Source organism: Mus caroli, unplaced genomic scaffold (genome assembly GCF_978045245.1).
Source record: "Mus caroli unplaced genomic scaffold, Mus_caroli_1 scaffold_4, whole genome shotgun sequence".
NCBI lineage: Eukaryota > Metazoa > Chordata > Mammalia > Rodentia > Muridae > Mus > Mus caroli.
This window is the reverse complement of record NW_028227259.1, coordinates 149,911,178-149,938,878: the sequence shown is the minus strand read 5'-3', so window position 1 is coordinate 149,938,878 and position 27,701 is coordinate 149,911,178. Positions and strand designations below refer to the sequence as shown.

General features: G+C 40.9%; 1 protein-coding gene across 3 annotated transcripts; it reads left to right on the top strand.

The window, feature by feature from the left end:
- The first annotated feature begins 965 nt into the window (after window positions 1–965).
- On the top strand, window positions 966–27,253 carry LOC110287807 (cytochrome P450 3A16). 3 transcript variants are annotated; one of them, XM_021154331.2, is made up of 13 exons: window positions 966–1,036; window positions 3,346–3,439; window positions 5,769–5,821; window positions 7,662–7,761; window positions 14,910–15,023; window positions 15,103–15,191; window positions 15,463–15,611; window positions 18,250–18,377; window positions 19,263–19,332; window positions 20,822–20,982; window positions 22,804–23,030; window positions 24,461–24,623; window positions 27,158–27,253. In XM_021154331.2, exons 1-13 carry the CDS (start codon window positions 966–968, stop codon window positions 27,251–27,253), a joined length of 1,515 nt encoding a protein of 504 aa, XP_021009990.1. The 3 variants fall into 3 exon arrangements, with proteins under 3 accessions (XP_021009990.1, XP_085692471.1, XP_085692469.1); XM_085836345.1 differs by having other exon boundaries at window positions 18,250–18,384; window positions 19,270–19,332; XM_085836343.1 differs by having other exon boundaries at window positions 18,250–18,387; window positions 19,270–19,332.
- The last annotated feature ends 448 nt before the right edge of the window (window positions 27,254–27,701 follow it).

The window sequence follows — 27,701 nt, the reverse complement described above, 5'->3', positions numbered from 1 at the left end:
TCTGGGGTTCCAGTTAGAAGACAATAAATTTTATGACCTCAAGTCCACAGTGTTGTTTGTATGATTTTCCTAATGTCCATCTTCTTGTACTTAGTATTCCCTCCTATACTTAGGAGCATTTGGATCCTGGTTTGGCTTGGAGATTTTTGATTTTTTTTGTTTTTTGTTTTTGTTTTCTACTAAATTAAAAAAAAAAAGTTTTGGTAGCAGCAACCCTTCCCTCCTCTCCCAGTCACAGCATCACAAAGCCCTCTCCCCATTGCCCACCCTCCTTCTCTTCAGAGAAGGTAAAGCTCCTACTGGGTATCTCTCCTGGGACACCAATTCACAGCAGGACTCCTTGCATTCTCTGCCATTAAGGCCATACTGGGCAGTCCAGATAGGGGAAGGGGATCCAATGGCAGGCAACAGAGTCAGAGACAGTCTCTGCTGCAATTGTTGGGGGAATCTCATGAAGACCAAGTTGAACATCTTCTATGAATGTGTAGCTGCCCTAGGTCAACCCCTGCATGCTTTTTGGTTAGTGGTTCAATCTCTGTCAGTCCCAAGGTTCCAGGTTAGTTAACTCTGTAGATCTTCTTGTGGTTTTGTTAACCATGGATTTCATGTTGTTGAACTTGCATGAATTTCTGTTAGAGATTAGTTCTGATAGAAGATCCTTTGGCCTTACCCACATGGCACTGTTGTTTACTGATGTCACACAGAACATTACCTTAAAGGAGGTCAACATAGGCTATGAATGAACTTATATAAACTATCCAGGGAAAGAGACGACCAAAGTCCAGTTGATGCAGCGGTAATCCATCCACTGGCTGAATCCCCGGTGCCACCCACCCTCCCAGCATATAAGTACTTCAGGCTGTCCTCAGTGCAGCAGAGTAGGCAGAAGGGAAGACCTGCAGAGAGTCACACATACATCTGGAGGGAGAACACTGAGGAGTAAAATTGCTGACAGATAAGCAGGGATGAACCTGCTTTCAGCTCTCTCACTGGACACATGGGTCCTCCTGGCAATCATCCTGGTGCTCCTCTACCGGTGAGTGATCTTCCCAGTTCCTTCCCATACCATGTCCTCAGGATTGGGGTGATACTCAGACCTCTATTCTGTTATTATCAAGAAGATCAAAAGGATTATCAGAATCAGGGGCTAGAGTGATGATGGCTCACTGTTTAAGGGCACGGCTGTTCATCCCGAGAACACAGGTTTGAACACCAACATCCAAATGGAGCTCAGAATCATCTGTAACTATAACTCCAGGGGATTTGACAACTTCCACATTCATAGCTGGTATGGTATTTGAGGGTGGTAGCTGTTGTAGCCTGGCTAGCTCCTGAATAATTGAGACAGAGACCTACTAAGTGCATTAGCAAGTTTAAGCACTATGACTGGGCAGATTCTAAGCTATTCTAACCCACAAAGCTATCAACATCCCTGCCACAGGCCCCATTTTCCTTGCAGTGTGACCTTTCCCTGTCTTTCTCCATTCCATGAGTGCTTTCATGGTGAGCTCTCTTGGTGATTTCTTCTCATGTCTGACCTCCTGGCGACCTTCTTCTTCCTCTACCTGCCTGTGGGCCCTTCTTAACTTGGACCCTAACCTGCCTGTGACAAACAACTTGTTCTATTCTGCCCAGTAATTTGAAGTTCAGTCCTTTATTAACCAATAAGAGATAGCTGGGGAGTATTCTTTAAACCCCATTGATACAAGGGATTCTTTATTCCTGATGAGATTGCCCATTTCTGACCAGTATCAAAGTCTCGGGGTACAGAAACCAGCATCTGAATACAGAGAATGAAAGACCCTCCTCCAACAGATAGGAAAAGTTGAAATTAACGCTTCTAAAAAGTTTTCAAATTTTCATGTTTTCATTTATTGTGGTTAGGGCCAGCAAATGCTATAGTGTTTGTGTATGTGTGTGTGTGTGTGTGTGTGTGTGTGTGTGTCTGTGTCTGTGTGTGTGTGTGTCTGTGTGTGTGTGTGTCTGTGTGTGTGTGTCTGTGTGTGTGTGTCTGTGTGTGTGTCTGTGTGTGTGTGTCTGTGTGTGTGTGTGTCTGTGTGTGTGTCTGTGTGTGTGTGTCTGTGTGTGTGTCTGTGTGTGTGTGTCTGTGTGTGTGTGTGTCTGTGTGTGTGTGTGTCTGTGTGTGTGTGTCTGTGTGTGTGTCTGTGTGTGTGTGTCTGTGTGTGTGTCTGTGTGTGTGTGTGTGTCTGTGTGTGTGTGTCTGTGTGTGTGTCTGTGTGTGTGTGTCTGTGTGTGTGTCTGTGTGTGTGTGTGTAGGCCAGAAGACAACTTTTGAGAGTCAGTTCTCTCCTATTATGTGGGTTCCGAAGACCAAAAACAGATTATCAACATTATCAGTCAATGCCTTTACTTGTGGAGTCATCTTGAAGGCCTCAAATGAAATGAAGACAAAGTTAATTTTTCATTTTAATGCTTTGGCCATATGGGAAATCAAGCCAGACCAATATATGCTAGGGAAACTGTTTACTTCTGAGCTATAGCCCCAGTAGTACTAACTCTTCTTAAAGTTAATACTGACTTCATGCAAATCTGCCTGGCACCCAAAACAAACTCTTCTACAACTTCCTCTTTTACTGTTTAATTTTCTATGCCCATACTTACATTCGTAGTTTGCATAATTACACACACACACACAAACACACACACACACACACACACACACATATTAAAGGTTCAGGCACTAAGCTGACAGATTCTGAGCAATTCTATATTCTAACCTGCCTGGCCTACTCTCCAGCCTAATTCCCAGCCCTGAGGACTGTAACCTGCCATTGTAGTCTTGATGGCACCTCTTTCTTCTTTGTGTCCTGATTACTGAGTCTTCAGGTCCCACCTGAGATCCTCTCCATCTCTCTGGGCCCAGAAGCCCCACATTATTCTCTCTTGCCCAGCTATACTCTGTTGTATCCTTGATTTGGCCAATCAGAAGATGCTGGATAAGAATGTTTTACAAAACATCGACTCAGGAGGTGCTTCATGATAACAACAATACCAAAGTCTGAACCAGAGCTCTGCACTGGATCTTTGGGTACAGAAAACAGCAATTGAATGCACAGTGAACAAATCCATCCCCCAGTAGTTTAATGATATCACTTAGGCTAGTTATGACCTAACTTAGTTTTGGTTATCCCTAGATCCATGAGAACTCAGCATACATGAATACCAGCAATTGGCTAACATGCAAATTCACCATTCACAAAGCTCTCTGAGAACTAGGAAAGAAGGGAGCCCAGTTGTTGATTTGTTTCAGTTTTTGATGATGGTCTTGCTTGTCTCTTCTCTTCTCTGTGTGTGTGGATACAAGTGTTTCTGTTTCCCTTATAGATATGGGACCCGTACACATGGAATTTTTAAAAAACAGGGAATTCCTGGGCCCAAACCTCTGCCATTTTTAGGCACTGTGCTGAATTATTACAAGGTGAGTGTTGATTTACCTTTCCTTATGGCTTCTGCTTGTGGCCAATAATGTCTTAGTTCTATTAAATGCTCAAATGAGGAAACCCTGAGATATCAGGTCCTCATACTCTGTTTTCTCTTGATTCCTGTCAATGTCCAATGGTCCTCTGGGACTATTTTTGTATATAAAATTAATAAGATATTTGCATGTGTCTATATTTTATATTAAGTATACAGGTATCTGCATGTATATGAATGTCCATAAGTGTGTTCAGAGGCATATGCATGTATATGTGTGTGTGGATGTGGATGCTCTGTGTGTGTGTAATTTTATACTATGTATATGGGCATTTGCATGTGTGTGAGTGCCCATATGTGTGTGCAGGTGAATATGCATGTATATATGTGCATATGAGGAGGTCAGAGGTGGGCACTGTGTGTCTTCCAGATTGCTCTTCAGTTTGTCCTTTGAGTCAGAGTCTCTCACTTTGACCTGGCTCTCTCTGACTTGATTAGTTTAGCTATCCAGCTTGCTCTTGGGGTAACTTGTCTCTGTCTCTTGCAAATGGGTTCTATTACCTCCTGCCAGGTATTTACACAGAACTTCAGGGTCAAATTCTGTTTTTCACAGAGTGCTTTTCCCACTGAAGCATCTCCATAGCTCCCATTGTCACTACTCCATTTATTTATTTTTGGTAGAGGTTGTGTATATGCCACAGCACAGCAGGCACATGTAGGTCAGATGACAGTTTGTGGGAGTCAGTCTGCTTTTGCTGAAATCTTAGTCTTAGGGATAGAGCTCAGGTTATCAGGCTTGGTAGCAAGTTCCTTTTCATTTGGAGCCATCTCACTGGCTCTAGTCTCAATTAATTGAAATTCACCTTGAGTAAAATGCCCAGATCTCCCTGTCATTCAATCTTGATACTGAGGATATGATACTCTGGTGAGCAGTAAAGGAAGACTGTGTTTCTTCCTCAGTGTAGAGTCCAGGAAGGCACTGCTGTAGTTATTTGGAGAAAATCTTGAAGGGGTTTCTAAGTTCTAGGACACCAATCTATATTTACTAGATTAAAATTCTCTTTGTATGAGATCTTATGAGTGACAGTTTTGTTCTTTTTCTGAATATTTCTGAAGCAGCAGCTTATCACAGATCTCCCAGGACCCACATTTTGAAGACATTTAATATACTTGAGTTCTCTGCTTAATTTTTAAACCCATGAAGATTTTTCTATAGCAGTAGACTCAGCATGTACTATTTATGTTTAGGTTTTTCAGAAGTAGAAAATGTAGCTTCTCTCTTTATTTAGGTATGGGGATCCTGGTTAGTGTCTGTTTCATCTAGAAAGATTTTATGTGTGTAATGTTGAATGTGTGTGTGCATGGGAGTGCAGCACCTATGGAGGACAGAAGACGGTTCTGGATTCCCTGGAGCTGGAATCACAGGTGGAGATGAGATGCAGAATGTGGATTCTGAGGACAGAACTTGGACCCTTTGCAAGGTCAACCAGTACTCTAGGCTTAGTGACATGTTGTAGGTTTTGTTGTTCTTTTTGTTTTTCTTTTGCTGTTGTTGTTGTTGTTGTTTTGGTACTGAGGATGAGATACAAATCTCACACATGCTTGGCAAACTGCTCTACTCTAGGTACTGCGATGTACCTACAGCCACCTCTCTTCCTTTAAAGGTAGCAATCTTAGGCATGAGTCTCAGTAGCAAGTGAGAATATTTGAGATAGGATGATGGTTGTCAGTCAGCTTAGATCCTTACCTGCATAGAGTGTTTATTTTCTTCTTTTTCTTTTAAGGATTTGTTAAAATCAAAGACCCTAGGAAAAGTATGATTTAACAAACTTATTAGAAAATTGAGTAATGAGAATGTAATGTCCTTTGTAGGTAACCTGCTTTGAAACCTGCCCCATGGTCATCCCCCCAGACACACATTCCCAAGCTCACAACCAGAGGTTGAGTGGCAAAGTTTGTGCTACTGTCTGCTCTGGATTTTCTTCCTACAGGATCTGTGCTTCTCTTGCACATTCTGTAAAACAATTGTATATTATTATTATTATTATTATTTATTATTATTATTATTATTATTACTAGAGTGTGTTGTGTGTATGCATTTGAGTTGGTGTGCACAGTCCAAAGCACCAGGTGTCATGTGTCCTGTTTTCTCATTCTGACCTTCCCCAGCAAACTATCCTGCTCTTGACACATCAAACATTTCTGAATAAGAGCTTTTCTGTGTCAGAGATAATAAACCCGACTTCATGGGATCTGAATATTTTCATGCTCTGGCTACAGAATGGTCAGTACATAGAGGACAGTAATGAATTTCATGCTATTTCTCTTTCCAGGGTTTATGGAAATATGACGTGGAGTGCTATGAGAAGTATGGAAAAACATGGGGGTGAGCATTCTGGAAAGTTCCATCTAGTTGACTGTTTTTAGGAGGATTGTGCAAGGATGGGGGCAGCCTGAAATGTAGCCATGAGTAAAGGTGATAATGCCTCCTATTAACTGCCAGGGCTCAAAGGTCTAATTGACATGAAAACATTGCACACTAAGGCTTTTGACAGGCTTTCATGTTCCATAGATTTGAGGCTTTTTTCATCTAGTAACTATTAATTTGTTCAGTTTACAAGCTGGTCACTTTGGCAATGCCCATGTCCTTCACACAACCTCCCCTCCTGAATCCTCTGAGAGTGTGGGGATTCTGAGTCTCTCCCCAGGCTTCAAATTTTATGTACTGTCTCTTCTAATTTGTTTTCTTCTCTGAAACTTTCTTTTCCTGACATGCTATGCATTTCTTCAGGTCCCACTGATATGCTCTGGCAAATGTCTTGTTCCATCTCCTTGCCACACTGGGTCATTTCCATATAGAAGCCTACATTCTTCACTTAATTATTGACTTTAGTATGCCATTTGACAGTAGGGGCAGGCTAATCTAGCTAAGGGCTTGGTAAATGATTCATGCTTAGTCTCTCTTCATATAGAGACTTCGTTGTTTATGTTTTAATTTGCATCAATTTTTTTCCTGAACTGGAGACAAGTATGCTGGTACATACATGCAGGTCAGAGGATAACTTGTGGAAGTTAGTTCTCTACTTCCAGGTTACTACACTCATGTCATCAGCCTTGAAACAGGTGCCTTAATATGTTGCACCATCTCCTCAGACCCTGCCAAGTTTTTTGATAAAAGTGTGTATCTAATGACACCTTGTACCAGTCAGTTCTCTCTTTCCAACACATAGATCCCAGGGACTGAGCTGACCTCATCAGGTGCCTCTACCTTTGGACCATTTATTTTCTCCATCCAGGAACTAGCTGTGTGCAAATCTTCAAACTGGGTCAGGACCTTAATCCATTTGCCAGAATGTTGACAGTCATGCAGAGGGCATGTTGAGGCTCTCCCAGCTACAGTGAATTCAGGAATACAGAAGAAATCCTATCCAGCTTTCCTCTCTGCTTCCTGACTCTCATGCTCTTCTTGTCCTGTCTTCCAAACTACGTGAGCTTTGGAGAAGTAGATATAAGCACCTCAGTTAAATTCTGTGTTTTAATATCAGTGTATCAAAACCAGGATCTGCACTCTAGGCAGGTACCCTAAGACTGAGCTGCATCCCAACATCAGATTATGACATATTCTAGCATTTTTAATATTATTTTTTTCTTTTTCAAGTCAGGGTTCCTCTGTGTGTAGCCCTGGTTGTCCAGGACTTGCTTTGTAAACCACGCTGGCATTGAACTCAGAGATCTGTCTGCCTTTACCTCTGGTGTACTCCAGAGGTATTGGAGATTCCTGGAGCTGGTGTTAGAGGTGATTGTGAGATACCCAATGCGGGTGTTAGGATCCAAACTTAGGTCCTCTGCAAGAGCACCATCTGCTCTTAACTGTGGAGCCATCGCTTCAGACCCATGCAATATTTCAAATATACAAATTCATAGAAAATGGTATAGGCAATTCTCACATATACACATCTAGACGTGCCAAATTTCCACTTGTTATTTCTAAGTGTGGTGCCTTACAGAGCTGGTTTGTCTTGAAGTGGCTCATTGTGTCTTGAATGACATTAATTATCATTTTTCAAAGACTCTATTGAGGACAAGGTCAGAATTCCTAAACTGAACAGGGAATTCCTGTGACCGTGTATTGTATAAGCAAAGTGAGGGTCCTGAAGCATTAGGATCAAAGTCTGGGTGTGGCTCTCACTTCAGAACCGGGTTCATCAGCTGTCTTCCCCACACAGGTTGTTTGATGGTCAAATGCCTCTCTTTGTCATCACGGACCCAGAGATGATTAAGAATGTGCTAGTGAAGGAATTTTTTTCTGCCTTCACAAACAGACGGGTAGGTCACATTGGTTTTTCATTCATTAATATGTATATTATATATATATTCATTTTACATCCTGATTGCAGCACACTTCCCTCTTTTCCTCCCAGTCCTACCCTTACTGATCCCTCCTCCCATAGCCCCATCCTCTTCTCCCCAGAGTAGGGGAAGTCCCTCTTGTGTACCACCTTGCCCTGGGACATCCAACAGCATCAGGACTAAGTACATCCTCTTCCACTTAGGCCCAACCAGGCAGTCCAGCTAGAGGGAGGAGATCTAGTGGCTAGCAACTGATTCAGAGACAGTCCCAGCTCCAATTTTTAGGAGACCCACACAAAGACCAAGCTGCACATCTGCCAATAATGTGTAGGGAGCCTATGTCCAGCCCCTGTAAGTACTTTGGTTAGTGATTCAATCTCTGTGATCCCCCATGGGCCCAGGTTATTTGACTCTGTATGTCTTCTTTGGGGTCCCAGACCCATCCGGCTTTCACAATCCTATCCCTGACTCATCCACATGACTCCCCAAGTTGTGGATGATGTTTAACTGAGGGTCTCTGTCTTAGTCAGGGTTTCTATTCCTGCACAAACATGACCAAGAAACAAGTTGTGAATGAAAGGGTATATCAGCTAACACTTTTAACATTGCTGTTGATCACCAGTGGAAGTCAGGACTGGAACTCAAGCAGGTCAGGAAACAGGAGCTGATGCAGAGGCCATGGAGGGATGTTACTTACTGACTTGTTTCTCTGGCTTGCTCAGCGTTCTTTCTTTCTTTTTTTTCATTTTTTATTAGATATTTTCTTCATTTACATTTCAAATGTTATCCCTAAAGTCCCCTATACCCCCCCCACCCTGCTCCCTAAACCACCCACTCCACTCCTGCTTCCTGGCCTTGGCATTCCCCTGTACTGGGGCATATGAACTTTATAAGCTCAAGGGTCTCTCCTCCCATTGATGGCTGACTAGGCCATCCTCTGCTATATATGCAACTAGAGACACAGTTCTGTGGTCTGGTTAGTTCATATTGTTGATCCTCCTAGAGGGTTGCCGACCTTTTTAGCTCCTAGGTAACATTCTCTAGCTCCTTCTTTAGGGCCCTTTGTTCCATCCAATAGATAACTGTGAGCATCCACTTCTGTATTTGCCAGGCAGTGGTACACAAGAGATAGCTATATCAGAGTCCTGTCTGCAACATCTTGCTGGCATATGCAACATTGTCTGGGTTTGGTGGTTGTATATGGGATGGATTCCCAGGTGGGGCACTCTTTGGATGGTCCTTTCTTCTGTCTCAACTCTGAATTTTTGTCTCTGTAACTCTTTCCGTGGGTATTTTGTTCCCCATTCTTTTGTTTGTTTGTTTGTTTGTTTTGTTTTTCCAATTTTTTATTAGGTATTTACTTCATTTACATTTCATATGCTATCCCAAAAGTCCCCTATACCCTGTCCCCCCACTCCCCCACCCACCCACTCATTTTCTAAGAAGGAAGGAAGTATTCACATTTTGGTCTTCCTTCTTCTTGAGTTTCATGTGTTTTGCAAATTGTATCTTGGATAGTCTAAGTTTCTGGGCTAATATCTACTTATCAGTGAGTGCATATCATGTGAATTCTTTTGTGATTGTGTTACCTCACTCAGGATGATACCCTCCAGATACATCCATTTGCCTAAGAATTTCATGAATTCATTGTTTTTAATTGCTGAGTAGTACTCCATTGTGTAAATGTACCACATTTTCTGTATCCATTCTTCTGTTGAGGATCATCTGGGTTCTTTCCAGCTTCTGGCTATTATAAATAAGGCTGCTATTGAACATACTGGAGCATGTGTCCTTATTACCAGTTGGAACATCTTCTGGGTATATGCCCAGGAGTGGAATTGCTGGGTCTTCCGGTCGTACTATGTTCAATTTTCTGAGGAACTGACAGACTGATTTCCAGAGTGATTCTTTCAGCTTGCAATCCCACTAGCAATGGAGGAGTGTTCCTCTTTCTCCACATCTCCACCAGCATCTGCTCTCACCTGAATTTTTGATCATAGCCATTCTGACTGCTGTGAGGTGGAAGCTCAGGGTTCTTTGTTTTGCATTTCCTTGAAAATTAAAGATGATGAACATTTTTTAGGTGCTTCTCAGCCATTCAGTATTCCTCAGTTGAGAATTCTTTATTTAGCTCTGTACCCCAATTTTAATAGGACTATTTGATTTTCTGGAGTCCACCTTCTTAAGTTCCTTATATATATTGGATATTATTCCCCTGAACTCCTAAACCTGATAAACAAATCAGTTGCCTGCCTTTTTTTTATTTGTTTGTTTGTTTGTTTGTTTGTTTGTTTTTCAAGACAGTATTTCTCTGTATAGCCCTGGCTAACCTTGAACACACTTTGTAGACCAGGCTAGCCTAGAACTCAGAAATCCTCCTGCCTCTGGCTCCCAAGTGCTGGGGTTAAAGATGTGTGCCACCATACCCACCTAGTATCCATTCTTTACACAAAGGATAAACAAGCTGAGAAAGAAATTAGGGAAACAACATCTTTCACAATAATCACAAGTAATATAAAATACCTTGTTGTGACTATAACTAAGGAAGTGAGATATCTGTATGATAAGAACTTCAAGTCTCTGAAGAAAGAAATCGAAGAAGATCTCAGAAGATTGAAAGATCTCCCATGCTCATGGATTGGCAGGATTAACATAGTCAAAATGGCTATCTTGCAGAAAGCAATCTACAGATTCAATGCAATCCCCATCAAAATTCCAACTCAAATCTTTACTGAATTAGAAAGGGCAATTTGCAAATTCATCTGGAATAACAAAAAACCTAGGATACCAAAAACTGTTCTCAACAATGAAAGAACCTCTAGTGGAATGACCATGCCTGATCTAAAGCTGTACTACAGAGCAATTGTGATAAAAACTGCATGGTACTGGTACAGTGACAGATAGGTAGATCAGTGGAATAGAATTGAAGACCCAGAAATGGGTCAAAGTAACATTTGGTTACTTATTCTTTGACAAAGGAGCTAAAACCATCCAGTGGAAAGAAGACAGTATCTTCAACAAGTGGTGCTGGCTCAACAGGCAGTTAGCATGTAGAAGAAAGTGAATTGATCCATTCTTATCTCCGTGTACAAAGATCAAGTCTAGGTGGATCAAGGAACTTCACATAAAACCAGAAATTCTGAAACTTATAGTGGAGAAAGTCAGGAAACGCCTGGAATATATGGGTACAGGGAAAAAATTCCTAGACAGAACAGCAATGGCTTCTGCTGTAAGATTCAGAATCAACAAATGGGACCTCATAAAATTGCAAAGCTTCTGTAAGGCAAAGACACTGTCAATAAGACAAAAGGCCACCAATAGATTGGGAAAGGATCAGTTTGCTTTCTTATAAAACACAAGACTACCAGCCCAGAGATGGTACCACCCAAACAGGGTTCTCCCCCTTGATCACTAATTAAGAAAAAGCCTTACAGCTGGATTTGAAGCCTCTCAAGAGTCAGTTATGGTAGGTGTCTTAGTCGGAGTTTCTATTCCTGCACAAACATCATGACCAAGAATCTAGATGGGGAGGAAAGGGTTTGTTCAGCTTACACTTCCATACTGCTGTTCATCACCAAGGAGCCAGACTGGAACTCAAGCAGGTCAGGAAGCAGGAGCTGATGCAGAGGCCATGGAGGGATATTCTTTACTGGCTTTCTTTCCCTGGCTTGCTCAGCCTGCTCTCTTACAGAACCAAGACTACCAGCCAAGAGATGGCACCACCCATAAGGGGACTTCCCTCTTGATCACTAATTGAGAAAAGCCTTACAGCTGGATCTCGTGGAGGCATTTCCCCAACTGAAGCTCATTTCCCTGTGATAACTCCAGCCTGTGTCAAGCTGACACAAAACTAAGCAGTACATTAGGTCTCTTCTTAAAGCAGAGTATCATATATAATATCTCTCATCATATGGTTCTCAAGTTTGGTCAGTCTTTACTTGGTCATTCACTCATCTTTATCCCTGCACAGCTTTTAGCAAGACAGTTTTGGGGTAAACAATTTTGTGTATGAATTGATGTGCCACTCCTTCATGTGGAAGGCCTGCCTGGTTACAGGGGGTGGCCCCATCAGTCTCTGTATCCACAGCTACTAGGAGTGTTAGCTAAGAATCATTACCAAAGACTTTCAGAACCACCTCCATCAAAGGTTTCTGGCTAGTCCCAGAGATTCCTACTGCTGATTCCTGTTATCTTTCCCAGCCCTCTCTAATCTCACCCCCAACACTTGATCCTCATCCTTGTTCCCCTCTCCACTCCCTCTCCCATCCAGTTCCCTCCCTCCATACACTTTCAATGTCTATTTTGTTTTCCCTTCTGTGCGATGCATGCTTCCTCCTTCAGAACCTCCTTATTAATTAGTTTCTTTTGGTCTGTAGATTGTAGCATAGTTTCCCTGTATTTTATGGCTAATGTTCACTCATAGGTGAGTTCATAGCATGTGAGTATTTTGGGGTCTGGGTTACTTCAGTGAGGTTGATATTTTCTAGTTCCATTTATTTGCCTGATAGGGTCTTGCTTACTAGCTACATTAGCCAAACCAGAACATTCTAGATTCAAGGAGAAATTTTGCTTCAGAAATACCATAGTGAATAGAGTACCATAGAGAAAGATGGCGGACCTCTAGTCTCCACATGAGCACACATTGACATGTGCACTGGCATTCATGTGTACACTCACAAATAAATTCTCTCTCTCTCTCTCTCTCTCTCTCTCTCTCTCTCTCATAAACACACACACACACACAAACATGAGAGAGACCCATATACAGAGACAGATACAAACACAAAGACACACAGAGAGGCAGGCACATACATAGAGACAGACATACACACAGAAACAAACACACACACACACAGATATATACAACACATGTAGAAACATGCATAGAGACAGACATAATGACATAACACAGGAAGACAGACACACACAGATACACTATACAGATAGACACATAGAGAAAGACAGAAAGACACACACAAACACCAGCTAATTTCAATATGCCTTGGCTAGCTTAATGGTTGGGTACTTCTAATCTTTTCTGAGGCTAGCAAACACTCCATTCTGGTATTCAAGAGTTAACATTCTTTAAAATCTGTATTTCATCTCTGCTACTGCAGACCCAACTGGGAATGTGGCCACTAGAGCCACTTATCTGAAATCTTACATGGCTAGCCTGTCCTATGCCCCTCTCATGGTGATTTTGCTTCTTCCTCTCTTTCCCGAGCCCAGGAATCCCAAAAGTCCTGCCTCTGTCTGTTCTTTCCAGGCACTGGCTGCTGGCATCTTTATTTACCAATTGGAGCCAACTGGGGGCAGGGTCTCTGAGTATCTTATGTGCAAATGCTCCTGTAAGCAGTTTTGGGGAGTAAAATTAACATTATAACACAAGCATCATTAGGGCAAACCCATACAATAGCAAAATGATCATTTGAAAAAACCCAAATATTTAATCCTTTAAGTATCCCAATCTAAGGAGATGGCTTGATCAGTGGGTAAAGGACCTGAGTTTGGATCCTCAGCTGGGCAGAGCAAAGCTGGGCAGAGCAGCATTCATGTGTGACTCTAGAGATGCATGGTGATACAGGTAGAGGATTGTTTACTAGTGACTCTAGCCAAACTGGAGACTTCTAAATTCACAGAGAAACCTGCCAAAAAATGCCATAGAGAGTTATAGGGGAAGATGCCTGACCTCTGGTCTCTACATGAGCACACAAGGGTATTTGCACCTGAAAGGTTATGGGGGTCCTGTGTCCGATCTGCCACAGGGCACGGTTACTTGGGGAGTCAGGACATTGGAAGTTGACTGTGCTTACCCCATCCTGTTGCTGGGTGGATGTCGGGCTGTAAAGAATACCTGTAACACCATTCTGGGGGTGTAAAAGCACAGTCTGAGGTGCAGAGCACCCAGAACTGACTCAGGGGTCCTTACAAGGAAGTTGAGGCTGTCTGGGTCTCAGGCTTTTGAACATCCAGGCACCACTGAAAACTGTGGAAGAACTCAGAATGGAGTGGGGGTCCCACAGACTGGATCAAGCGTGGGTCAGGGGATAAAGGAGAGAGCTCTGGCTGGTCCAGTAGGGAGAGTCTTTGGCTTGATGGCTGGTAGCAGGCTTGAGCTTAGGCTTGGTGGCACCCCTATCTGGGAGCACAGAGAGGCCTTCTACAGGAGATTAGATGGTAGCTTTATAGGCCAAGGCCTTCTCCATGGCTCCCCAAGGCAGATCCAGATAAAGAAAAGCAGTCCAAGGTTTTAAGACATTTATTGTCAAGGCGGAAAGTGGATGTGTGAAACCATACCCCATTTCTCAGGGTGGGCCTAAGGTTAAATATCTTCTGGAGTGAGGAGTGCCTGGGAAGGACACTTCTTGAAAACGGCTTTATGGCTAAGCCCTCCAGGCCTTTAAGCACCTCGATAAAATGTAGATCTCTCTTGAGCTTATGTGACCACAGGTCCTGTCCTCTACATATGGAGAGGACTGGGTCGTTGTCTTTATTCTGATGACACCTACAGTCCTTTCATAGTTTCTGGGGTTTCAAGCCTTAGCTCAACTGGGGACCAGGCTACCTAGCAAGGTCCCATATGCAGCAGAATTCATATGTACACAATGAGTGCGCTTGCACACACACACACACACACACACACACGAGAGAGAGAGAGAGAGAGAGAGAGAGAGAGAGAGAGAGAGAGAACAGACAGACAGACAGACAGACAGACACAGAGAGATTAAGAGACAGAGAGAATGAGAGAGACAGAGACAGACAGACAGACAGACAGAGACAGAGAGATACAGAGACAGAGAGAGACAGAGAGACAGAGAGGATGAAGAAATCCTCTTCACATTGCTCATGTTGTAAATACAGTGCTAGAGAACTTGTCTGATGCAAAATGAATTTTCTGTCTTTCTCCAAGCCAAATGCCAACCGCACAGTTCTAGAGACTGACCAAGGCTTGTTCTCATCTTGTCCCCAACCCCTGGACCTAGTTTTCCAACCGAAGAGAAATTTCCATTTAAAAGTATCCTAGAATATAAAGAGTTGGAACCACAATGGGAAGACGAATGCATAGCTCATTTCTCATAGGCTGTGAGGCATTCTCAAGCTGTGTTTTTATTTTTTGGCTCTAGGATTTTTTCCCAGTGGGTATAATGAGTAAATCTATCTCAATATCTAAGGATGAGGAATGGAAGAGATATAGAGCTTTGCTGTCCCCCACATTCACCAGTGGAAAACTCAAGGAGGTGAGTGAAATTCTTTTAACTGCAGCCTGAGTTACTGGAGTCTTCATCCTAACTGTGGATGCTTCTCTGTTTTGTGTAGATGTTCCCTGTCATTGAACAGTATGGAGACATTTTGGTAAAGTACTTGAGGCAAGAGGCAGAGAAAGGCAACCCTGTTACTGTGAAAGAGTGAGTGTTGGTCCATCACTGTAGTTCTGGGAAAGGAGGGGTAACTGGGGTGCAGATCACATGGTCAATATGCTTGTCGTTGCCCCTTCAGACACTAGATGACATTATATACAGTTTAAAGAAAAGAAATGTGACAGTAAGAAGTTTGCAGTGATAGAAGGTAGAACAGTTGGGAAGGGCTTGGTCCATACTGAGGTGGCTTTGACTGTCTCCTGAGAGTTCTTTTCCAGTCTCTGACACGTGATAAATTCCTATGCCTCTCTCTCCTCAGAGTGTTAGGTGCCTACAGCATGGATGTGATCGTCAGCACAACATTTGGAGTGAACATTGATTCCCTCAACAACCCAGAGAATCCTTTTGTGGAGAATGCCAAGAAGGTTTCAAAATTTGATTATTTTGATCCTTTGTTCTTGTCAGTAGGTGAGTGGACAGTTCTGGATTTTGATCATTGCTGTTGTCTGTGGCCTTGTTTGTCATTTCTGCCTTTCCCTTCCTCAATTACCCCAAATGATCGGCTGTAGTGATGTGTAGTTCACCTGTAATGTAGTTCATGACCTAAAGGCACAGTAAAGTATTTTGAGTACCTGTAGTCCAATTACTGTTTTTGAACTTCTTTTTTCTTTGAGACAGGGTCTTACCATGTAGCTCTAACTGGCCTGGGAATTACTGTGTATACCAGGCTGGCCTTGAACTTACACTGATCCCTCTACCTCTGCCTCTTGAGGGCTGCAATTACAGTGTGCACCCCTGAGTCCTGGGTTTATTTTAGAATTCTTTCATTTGTATAAATACTAATTAGTATAAATACAAATTGGATACTCTGTAAGTCCAAAACTCTCCATGGTTACAATATCATACAGTCGTTCCATTTGTCTGGATTATACCCACCCCTCTTACTTTTCACATCACATAGACACCTAACACATCTTCCTCCCAATTTCCTGTCCCTTTCTCTGCTTTGGTAGATGGTTGAGTACATTTGGTGCTGTGTGTTAGGATGCCGAACAATATTATTGCCTTGACCTGCTGCAGGCAGTCAGTTCAGGAGAAGGTCATGTTATGTTCAAAATATGGCATTTCATAGTCCTCATTCCTGCCTCTGAATTTAGTTCCACATCCTCTTTCATGATGTCCCTTGAGCCTTGATGTATGGGGTGCTGCTATAGATGCTCCATTTACGGCTCAGCACTCAACAGTCCCTTATTCTCAGTACTCGGATCTCTTTGGGAATCATCATTGACTGAAGGCCTTCCTGGCCCATAGCCAAGGTCAATCAAAGAGGACTATGTTCTAGCCATGTTGTAACTTTCAAACAATATTGACCTAAGCAACCACCAGTTCACTTCCTCTGTATCTGTGTATTCTGGGCATTTCACATCATTGGGATCATAGACTATCTTGTCTCTGTGACAGCCCTCTTTCATTTAGCACAGTATTAAATGGATCAAGTGTCACCATGTCCTGTGTCCATGAGTAATTTATTCTCCCTATCTGTTGGTGGACATGAAAGTTAGTCTCACATGTTTTCCATGAATTATTGTGCCAGGAGCCTTCATATACAAGATTATGTTTAAATATTTAGTTTTAGGTTTTGGAGGTTATATTCAGAATCAGCATTGCTGAGTTAAAAAGTAACTGAATTTTTAACATATTAAGCAACTGAACATACATTGTCTATAGTAGCTGTGGCTACTGTATATATAACTGTATGCCATAAATGCAGGTCTTAGATGTTTTAATATATGATTTTAGATCATCTTCCTTTCTTTCTGTCTCTCTTTATCTCTGTCTCTGTTTCTCTCTCTGTCTGTCTCTCTCTGTCTATGTCTCTCTCTCTCTCTCTCTCTCTCTCTCTCTCTCTCTCTCTCTCTCTCTCTCTCTCTCTCTCTCTCAATTTTTAAGGTCAGGGTTTTTCCTGTCTTTCTTGTGGTATCCCAGAACTCACTCTGTAGAGTAGGCTGGTCTTGAACTCTCCTAACTCAACCTGCCCCTGCCTTTTGTGTGCAGGGACTATAGGCAAGCACCACCACTGCCTGTCTATATTTTCTCATACATAGATTAATTGCTTATCATTTTTATAAGATTTATTTATTTTTATTTTCTGTGTATAAGTGAATTACCTGAATGCATGCAGTGCCTAAAGAGGCCATAATTGAGTCTTGAATCTACTTGTATTGGGGTTACAGATGGTTGAGAGGAAGCAACCATGTGGATGTTGGGAATCAAACCTGGCTCTTCTGGGAGTGCCAACTCTTGGAATATATGTGTGTGTGTGTGTGTGTGTGTGTGTGTGTGTGTGTGTGTGTGTGTGTAAAGTGTGTGTATTCTGGGTACAATTAACCATGGTGTGTCATTTAGGGTTTTAATACTTTCCTTATCAACTATATTTCCATATACAGCTCATGTGTCCCTATGCATACATTACATCCTTGTCACGTAATATCCTCTGTGTCTCCTTTCAAACATTGTGTGATAAATACACTTAGACATGTTTTCATATTTATTCATATATGGTAGAATCTGGAAGTGTGGCAAAGTGTGTGATCTTTAATTCTTCCTGCTTTTCGGTGACCTGTCTTTAAGCTTTTTTTTTCTTTTTCTGAGACAGCGTTCTCTGTGTCGCCTTGACTGTTCATATGTGTGTACATGCACATGCACATGCCCATGAATTGTTCACTGTGTGGCATGTGGAGATCAGGGGACAGCTTAGGTAGGTTTCTCATGAGGAAATGGATGGCCTCATAGGTTCTTTCCTTCCACAGAGTGGGATCCAGGGATCAAACTCTTCTCTGGAGAAACTTGTTGCTATTGAGCCATCTTAAATTTTCATTCTGAATCCAAATGAACTCCAGGAACAGAGTTAAACTTAAGACTCAGGATGCAGCTTTGGCTACTCCAAAGTGCAGAAGGAGAAGTATGGTGCTGACTCAGTGTGAGCAAGTTTACAGAGAGAATGACTTCTGTTTGAAACAAAAGGTGACTTATACTAGGGATTTCTTTATGATTTCATTAAATGAATTTTCCATTTCAATTAATATTTATCTTTTTTCTTTTCCAGTACTCTTTCCATTCCTCACACCAATATATGACATGTTAAATATCTGCATGTTCCCAAAGGATTCAGTAGAATTTTTCAAAAACTTTGTGGTCAGAATGACAGAAAACCGCCTGGATTCTAAGCAGAAGGTAAGAGGTGGTGGTTTCATGAGAGGTTCAAACTTTGATAACATGTTTGTCTGTGAACATGTAGGCTGTGTGCTAATGGCAGATAGAAAAGGGTAGATTTAAAGAGAGAAATTATATTAATATTTTCTCATGGAGGAGAAGTTGGAGTTTTAACAAGTTGATTGAGAATAAGCCAGGAATTAATCCTTATCAATAAGAATAAAAGCTAGAACACCTTGCATTAGGACTGAAAAAATTGGCATGGTACTAGACCTGAACAAGGTCATGACTGTCAAAAATTCACTGTAGATGGGAGGATCTCTGTATGTACTGCCCTTTGTTTAGGAACCATTGGCAGTTGATAGCTGTGGAGGCAGGGTGTGAACACAGGTAGGTTTCTCATGAGGCAATGGATGGCCTCATAGCCATGCACATATGCACAACACTAGTTAGACATAGTGGGTGACTAAGAAGAGGGCATGGAGTGTGGAGAAAGAAATGTTACAGACAGCATAGAAAAATTGTTTGAGAGAAACAGTGAGTTGGAGATGACCATATCTGATTGTGTACGTGTATGAAATTCTCCAATAAAAAAATTAAAATGAACAGAAAGGGGATACTATTTTCATCTCTCTCAAAAACATTTTAGAGAATAAAAGTGCTTGTTTAAAATTGTAACTATTGTAATTTATTGTAAAAGTGGTTGATGTGGAAGCTAGATTCTTCCTAGTTAGTCCACTCTTGCTTTTGTTCTCTGATGACTCAAGCAACCACAGCCACGGTTGTGAATTTCAGGGAACCACCTTCTCAGAGGGAGAGAATTAAGGTTCTGCACTTGTGACCCACTTCTGACCTTTGAACTTACCATTGACCATCCATTTTTGTAACTTCTCTTTCTGCCTTTAGCACCGAGTGGACTTTCTTTATCTGATGATGAAAGCTTATAGTCATTCCAAAGACGAAGACTCTCATAAAGGTAAGCAAGCCCTTCCTGGTCTGTGGACAAGAACTCTCTTGGGAGTGAGTGGGTTAATCAGAAAATATGCAAGGAGGCTTTTCTATGTAGGGGGATACTACTGTTGAATACATGGCTATTATCAACATGGAATTTTCTGATGCACATGGGCAAAGTTTACTCCTAACAGGAAGGGTGGCCATGATGGACCTTTCCAGTGGTCTGTCTGTTACCTGGGTGAGAACATGTGATGATTGTGTCTTTCCCAGCACGAAATCTCAGAGCTCAGCCTAGACATCTGTGTCTAAACATCCAATCAGGGGCATGTACCCAAGTGTTGTTCAAGCTCTCTGGAACCCCTTTTGGGCATGTGTTCTCTAACCTAATCCATGGTAAAGATAGACCTTTTCTTTGTGTGACCTGTAAGTAGCTTCTGGGATAATCCTCTTTGTACAAATGGATTGGTGCTCTTCATTCTTTTATGTACTTAAAAATCACTCATATTTGGGCAGTGATGGAGCATGCCTTTAATCCTTGTACATGGGACTCAGAGGCAGGTGGATCTCTGTGAGTTCAATGCCAGCCTGGTCTACATTATATTCCAGAACAGTCAGTACTACACAGAGAAACCCTATCTTGAAAACCCATAAAACTATCACTTACAGATTTTTATCTTCTTTGTGTAGTACATACATGTGCAGGAGTATGTTCATATGTGCACACTTCTAGGTGTGTGTACAGAGAATAAATGAAGGCACCCACTGCTTATTCAATCCCTCTCTGCCTCTTTTCCTTGAGACAGGGTCTTTTTTAAGCCTGGGACTAAATTGGCTGCCAGGAGGTCTCAACAATCCACAGTGTTGTGGTTACAAGTGTGTGCTGCCCCACCTGTCTTTTTACATAGGGACTGAGGATTCAAACTCAGCTCTTCATGCTTGTGCCACAAGTCCTCTTAATCATTAAGTCATCTCTCTAGCCTCCCATCTGTGACTTTTTTATTTTATAACCATTATTACTATCATGAATAATGGCATTATATTTCTAGACTTTATTCTGCAGGTATGCATCGGTAGCTAATGGAAATGGAGTCTTCCATTCTAAAACTGCTTCTCTAGGTGTTTCTGACCTCCATGGACACGCTTCCCACACTTGTGGCACCCTCCACACAGATACACACAAACAGAAATACGCATAAATTAAAATAAAATTTACAAACATGAAAGTCCATGTCTTGAAGCTGCCCACTGGAGACTGTGAGGATCAGCAGAAATACTGGAACAACCTGCCTGAAGTCTTCTCATTCTCTGGATGTGCTATTTTGCTGTCATTGTTATAACAGTCTCAGAGCGACTGAATGGCATTTCCACAGTCTCTCTAGGAAAATGGGGGCTCATTTAATTTTCTCATCTCCTTTGTGATGATCCATCCTGACATGACTTATGATTTTCTCCTCATCTCATCTGATAGCCCATCATGACATGACTTACCTGAAATGCGTTTTTACTTTCAGCCCTTTCTGAAACAGAGATCACAGCCCAGTCAATTATTTTTATTTTTGCTGGGTATGAAACCACCAGCATCATACTTTCCTTCGCCGCGTATTCCTTGGCCACTCACCCTGATATCCAGAAGAAACTACAGGAGGAGATCGATGAGGCTCTGCCCAACAAGGTGAGAGGATGGTATAGGAGGGGGAAAAGGAGAAACCTCAACAAAGAAACAGTTTTGTCACCTGCTATGGAGTATCTGTGTGTGAGAGAGAGAAAGAGACAGAGAGATATAGATAGAGAAAGTCAGAGAGACATTCAGAGAGACTGAGAGTTTCAGAGAGACACACAGAGAGACAGAGAGAGTCTGTGTGAGAGTCAGAGAGAGGGGTATAGAGAGAATGTTTGTTTGTATATGTGTGTGTGTGATGTGTGTGTGAGTGTATCTGTGTGTGTTAGAGAGAAAGAGACAGAGACAGAAAGAGAGTCTCTGTGTGTAAGAGGGACAAAGATGTGTGAGTGAGGGAGAGTGAGTGTATGTTGTGTGGGAGGGGGTGTGTATGTATTTTGTTCTGTGTATGAATTTTGGGTGAGTGAGTGAGTGAGTAACCACTGACATCACTTAGCCATCCTTCCAATTCTGGTGATTTTTTTTCCTTTACGTGTATGTATGTATGTGTGTATGTATGTTTGTACATAAGTATGTACTTATATATGTGTATAAGTGTATATATGTATGGGGGCATGTGTGATGCGGCATGTGTGTAGAGGTCAAAGGATAACTTGAAGGAATTTATTCTCTCTTTCTGATGCATGAGTTTTAAGGGTCCAAATCAGGTCAATAGGTTCAATGGCATGTGCCTTTGCTCTCTGAGCTGTATGAGCAACTCTCGATAATTTGTAACAAGAGCACAGCACAGGTTTTCTTCAGCAACATTTAGAAATTATCATAAACATGGCACAAATGGAGAAATGGGCAATAAATCCTCTCATGGCAACAAAAGGTTGTTTTGACACAAGGCAGGGCCTAGTGTGTCTGTTTTCTAGGACCACAAGAGTACCAAGCAAGCAAAATGCACACAACCTGTGTGATGTTAAAGATGTGCACTTAACATATAACTCTCTAGATGGTTCTATGGTACTGCTAGATCTGCCATGTTGTCCCAGCTGTGTCCTGAGAGAGGCTAGCCTTGGCCTAGATTAATCTGCATGGGTTGACTCAACTCTGTACCATGATTCCCCCTATCTAGTTACAGTTATAGGATAAGAAGCCAAGGTGAGAGCCTTGGTGTTTAAATCATGAGCCAAACTCCCCCACCTCTATATATGTGTGTGTACATGTGTGTGCATGTGTGTGTGTATAGGTCATAGACCAACATTGTGTACATTTCTCAATCATTTTCTATCATGTTTTATGATACAAGCTCTCTTACAAAACATAGAGCTTATCGATTGTGTTAGGTTGTCTAGCCAATGCAAACCAGGCATAACCTGTCTCAGTCTTCCTACTGCTGGGATTGAAATGGGTGCCACTGGATCAGGCTTTATAATGATTTGTATCTGAACTCTTATCCTTAGGATTCCATAGTAGACTCTTCACTAAAGAGCATCTTCCAGGCCCCCAGTAACAGTTATTCCATTTTTTAAGGAGCTTGAGAGATGGCACAATGGTTAAGAACACTTGCTGCTCTGCCATAGGATCCATTCATATTTGAGTCCCAGCATGAAAATGACAGCTTTCAACTACTCTAACTCTGGTTGCAGGAGATCTCATGCCCTCTTTTCGCTTCTATTGGCACTGTACTTGTATGGTGTACATAAACATATGCAAGCAAAACATATACATATATTAATTAAAACAAGATTAGAATCCCTTTTAAATGCGTTGTAAGTGCTAAGTCCTTTGAGCTACTGAACTTGACGTTGGGGATGCTGAGAATTCAAAACTAGACACAGTTGAAAATTAAACTAAAATTGCACCACAATCTTTTTTCTTTCTTCCCAGGCACCTCCCACCTATGATACTGTAATGGAGATGGAATACCTGGATATGGTGATGAATGAAACCCTCAGATTATATCCCATTACTAATAGAATTCAGAGAGTCTGTAAAAAGGATGTTGAAATCAATGGTATTTATATCCCCAAAGGATCGACAGTGATGATTCCATCTTATGCTCTTCACCATGACCCACAGCACTGGCCAGAGCCTGAAAAATTCCAACCTGAAAGGTACTAGAACCTCAGGAGCAGGAACCCACTCTTGACTCTGCAGGCCTGTGTATACTATGATGTCTCTCATAGGAATATGATCTAAGAATGATTTTCCATACATTTGCATTCTGTGAGGAGAATGGCAGAGAAAGAGAAGAAAAGAGAAGAGGGGAAGTGAGATGGGTCGAAAGTCTGACTAATTACACACAGAATTTTTACCTCCTTCTTTCTCAAGTAGTTAATGACCCACTTAAGTGTGAGTCAAGAACCCATTTTTTCCTCCAATTAAAATGATATTCCAACATTTCAAAGTTAGAATAAAGCATCATCCCAAATGGATTTTTAGTGTTTTAGTGTAGTTCATTTCTTGGTTCTTCATACTTTTTGACAGTCTCAAGAATGGATAGTGAATTCTGATCATTTTCACCTCACATTGCCCAGTGTCTTCTCCCTCCCACTCATGTGGAATCCCTGTGTGTCTTCAACCTGTCTGATTCCTGTATTTATATATATTTGGATTTTTGTGACTTGTGAGTTTACTTAGGGTTTTTTGCATAAGCATAGATGTAGGGGTTATAACTTGGAGAATGATCAACTCACCAGTGGCTGCACCATTGAAGAAAAACTCTTCACTCATCCACTAAGCATTTATTGTCAACAGCTCCTTAGTGAGGTGGTATTTCATGACCTTTATTTCCCAACCATAATGCAATTATAATGTGTCTAGTCTTGTGTAGGTGTTCACAGATGCTGTGAAATCATGAGTGCAATGTGCATGTCATATCCAGAAGATAGTACTTCCCAACATTCATTTTATGCCCTGTCTCTGACATTTCTTCTTCCCCTCCTTCTGTGATATTTCCTGAGCCTGGGTGGGACTGAGCACTCCACCACCACTTTTCAGCAGTATGACCAGTCATGAGTTTCTGTGAGGTTTCCCACTGAAATCTGAAGCTTTTCTGACCAAGGCTGAGATCAGCACTAATTTTTGTGTATAAAGATAAATATTAAAAAGGCATTTTGGTACCATGTCCACTTAGCAAAACAACATCACCACATTCTTCTCTATGATTTATGTAGCCATAGGATTTTGACCAAATTTTCAGTGCTAGGCATTAATTTCCACAGTGAACTGGATCTCCAACCAATTAGAAAATGGTTGGTTTCTCCAACCCATAATACCACTATTGCATTAGTTTGGGCCCAAACAATGATGAAATTTTCAAACAGCATATATCTTAACTCGACAATATGGAGAATCTTATAAGGAAGGGGAATGAAAAGAACCTTTAGTGTCAAATTCTCAGAGCCAAATCCCTGCAAGTAGAAATTCAATAATTCTTTCCCAAACTACCTGTGTGTTACTGGATAGATGTCAAAAGGAAACTTCACATGTGAAGCTCGTATGCTTTTATCCTCTGTCAAATAGTCATTTACTATGCCTCCAGATTCAGCAAGGAGAACAAGGGTAGCATTGATCCTTATCTATACCTGCCCTTTGGAAATGGACCCAGGAACTGCATTGGCATGAGGTTTGCTCTCATGAATATGAAACTTGCTCTCACTAAAGTTCTGCAGAACTTCTCCTTCAAGCCTTGTAAGGAAACACAGGTAAGAGAGAAAACTATCCCTATATAGTGTTTTATGGGAGTTTTATTCCCAACTGAAGGTTCTGTATATAAAGATAATAATGTATGTTTAAGGTTTAATTATTTGTTTTCTGACCAAATGAGCTATTTCTCCTTGTGTTACCTAAGGAGCCTTTTATTCTATGTCTGTATAGAATGAAACTTAGCATTATGAAGAGTCAGAGTAGGCTAGTGAGACAAGATTCCATGCATTCTATTTGAAATTCTAGTCATGTCTATTGGAGATTGCCATGTGCCATTCAGAGTTGCAATGGTCATCTCTTCAATGTTTGTTGTTTGTTGCCCTCTTCTTCTAGAGCTCACAGAAGCCCTCTTCTCACATTCTTCTCAACTAGTGGATGTACATTAGTGTTACAGAAGAGCTTTAAAACTCATACATGGGATCTAGAATGATCTCATTTGGCAAAAAGCCTAACATTTGTAAATAAATCTCTGGTTCTTGTCCCCAGAAGTACAGGAACAAGCTCTGGTAGTACATACCTGCAGTGCCTGCACTCATGAGACAGAGGCTAAAGGATCAGAATTTCAAGTGTTTTTTGGCCAATTAGTAAGTTTGAAGCCAACATGGGCCATGTGCCTCAAAAAGAAACCAGAAACTCAAGATGCCTGGTCATTTCTGAAGTCCTAAAACAACTCAACTACACTGTGGCTTTAAAAGCTCATTTCTGATTTTCCATGTAATGCCAAGCTGAGAATCATTATTTTTAAATAATGACAAGTGCTTGGTCTCATGAGATGGCTCAGAAGTTAAGGGCACTTGCTGCTCTTGAGAAGGACTTGAGTTCAGTTTTCAGTACCCACGTGGTGGCACAAGACCATTTGTAAGAACAGGTCTTGTGAATCTGATGGCCCACTCTGGCTTCTCGAGAATTCACACATGGTATATTCACAAAGTGCAGGGAAAACAGTCTGATACATAAACTATAAGTCTTTTAAAAGTTGCTTATTGTAATGAACTTCAACCTTATGGGACATCTTTTTGATTCTGGCTCATTTTTTTCAGTAATCCTGCTCTAAAAATAGGTAGTTGTCTATTTTCCCTTTTATTTTGCTCTCATACTTCAAGTTCTTCTTCACTCCCTAAATGAATCTTCCTCTTAGGATTCTGTCCTTATTTATTCCATGTTCAACTTTTGCAGTCTGTCTTAATCACCTATATGTCATTAAAACCTCCAGGTTTTTTATGTTTGTACTCTCTCTATTATAGGATATCCTCTCTCTTTTGTATGTCACCTCATAATTATTCCTTCCACAATCTCTAAACACATCTTTGAGGATAGTTTTGACATTGAAAACCTGATAAATGTTTTAAAATACAACTTACAGTTATAATATTATTTAATAAAAACATTAATTTAAAAATGAGTACCATATTTGTAAATGTTTAGATGTACATCTTTTTTGTATGCCTCTATCAAAATCATGTGTATAGTACTTATAATCATAAAAAAGTAAAATAAGACCTTTAGTAAAAGCATTTACATTGCATTTTCCTCAATAACTTGCTCTTCTTTCATGTAAAAGCATGGCTAATATTACAGAACTTGTGTATTTAGAGTGTGGCTCCTCTTTATTGATCAGAATTTTTTTCTGAACAAAGGGACAGAAGTGTTTATTCTTTGATCTGTTACTAAAGGCAGTTGTACAAATTTATTTAAACACAACCTCACTTTTTTATAGTTTATCAGTAAAGCATTTACATTATGCATAGGGATTTAGACAGACAAAACATGGTTCTTGTTTTGAAACTCCATGGCACACTTGGCAGAGGGCAGATGCCCTTTTAAGCTCCAGTCATCTGAAGATTGACACTTTTCTGTCTCCATGACAACATTACTCCCCTTCCTTTTCCTCTGACTAGAAGATTTGTGTATTGGAATCTTTCCCCATTCATTATTGAAGAGCATGATGCTAAAGTATTATTGAAAACCCTGTGAAATGAGACATTCCCATTCACCACACCCTTGGAAGCCAAGAATAGATGCTAGAAAAGCAACATATGTTTCTTTCAGAAGTCTTTCCATAAATGGACTGACTCTTGATATGTATACATGATCTTGGAGCTGACGATTGTTAATAGCATTGACAGGTATACTCACATGGTTATCTTGCAAGTTTAAAAGCCAAAAATAACTTTGTATGACTTAAAAAATTAAAATGACATTAAGACAAAAAATAAGGTTAAATATGTGAAACTCATTTCTTTTACTCTAAATCAGCACACAGTATTAGTATAAACCAGCATGAGTTTGTTTCAGGTCCTGAAAACAGTAGCTTCTCAATCACCATTTTACATAATGTGTATTTGGATGCATACTCTCACCATCCAAGTGAGGCAGCTTGGAGAAAAAGGCAGGGAAAACATATGACTTTAAATGCAGCTCTTTTTTCCTTCATAGCATATTATCCCAAACACTGTTTTATTTTTTTACTTTTCCTTTGGTGATATTGTTGCTTCACTCACTGGTTCTCAATATTCTTCTTCCCCTCTTGCAGATACCTTTGAAATTAAGCAGAAAACTGCTTCTTCAACCAGTAAAACCCATTGTTCTAAAGGTTGTGCCACGGGATGCTGTCATAACTGAGGCGTGATTTTCCCTCAAGGAGTTCTGCTGAGTTCTTCAGAAAGTTGGAGTCTAAGAACATTGAACACTTTAGTTTCATCATGAATAAAAATCAAGATGAAATGGTGCTTAATTGATTGATTTTGATGCATGGTTAAAGATTCAGTACATCCACTGTACTTTCTCAGTGTCTGTACAAGTTTCCATCTAATACAAAAGAGATGAATAAATCAATGACAGAACAGGAAATTTGCCTTCACTGGAGATGGAGATGGGACAATATCCATCCACATCTCTTTGTCCCTTCTAATTCCTTTTGAGATCTTTTGATAGTAACATGTGTTTGTAATTTGATCAAGAATTTTTTGATGAAAATGTGAGCAATTGTAACAACTCTAATTGTTGAATTGTTATCAGATGTTTTCCTTGTGATATTTTACAATGAATTCTGCAAGAAAATGTAAATAAACACCTTA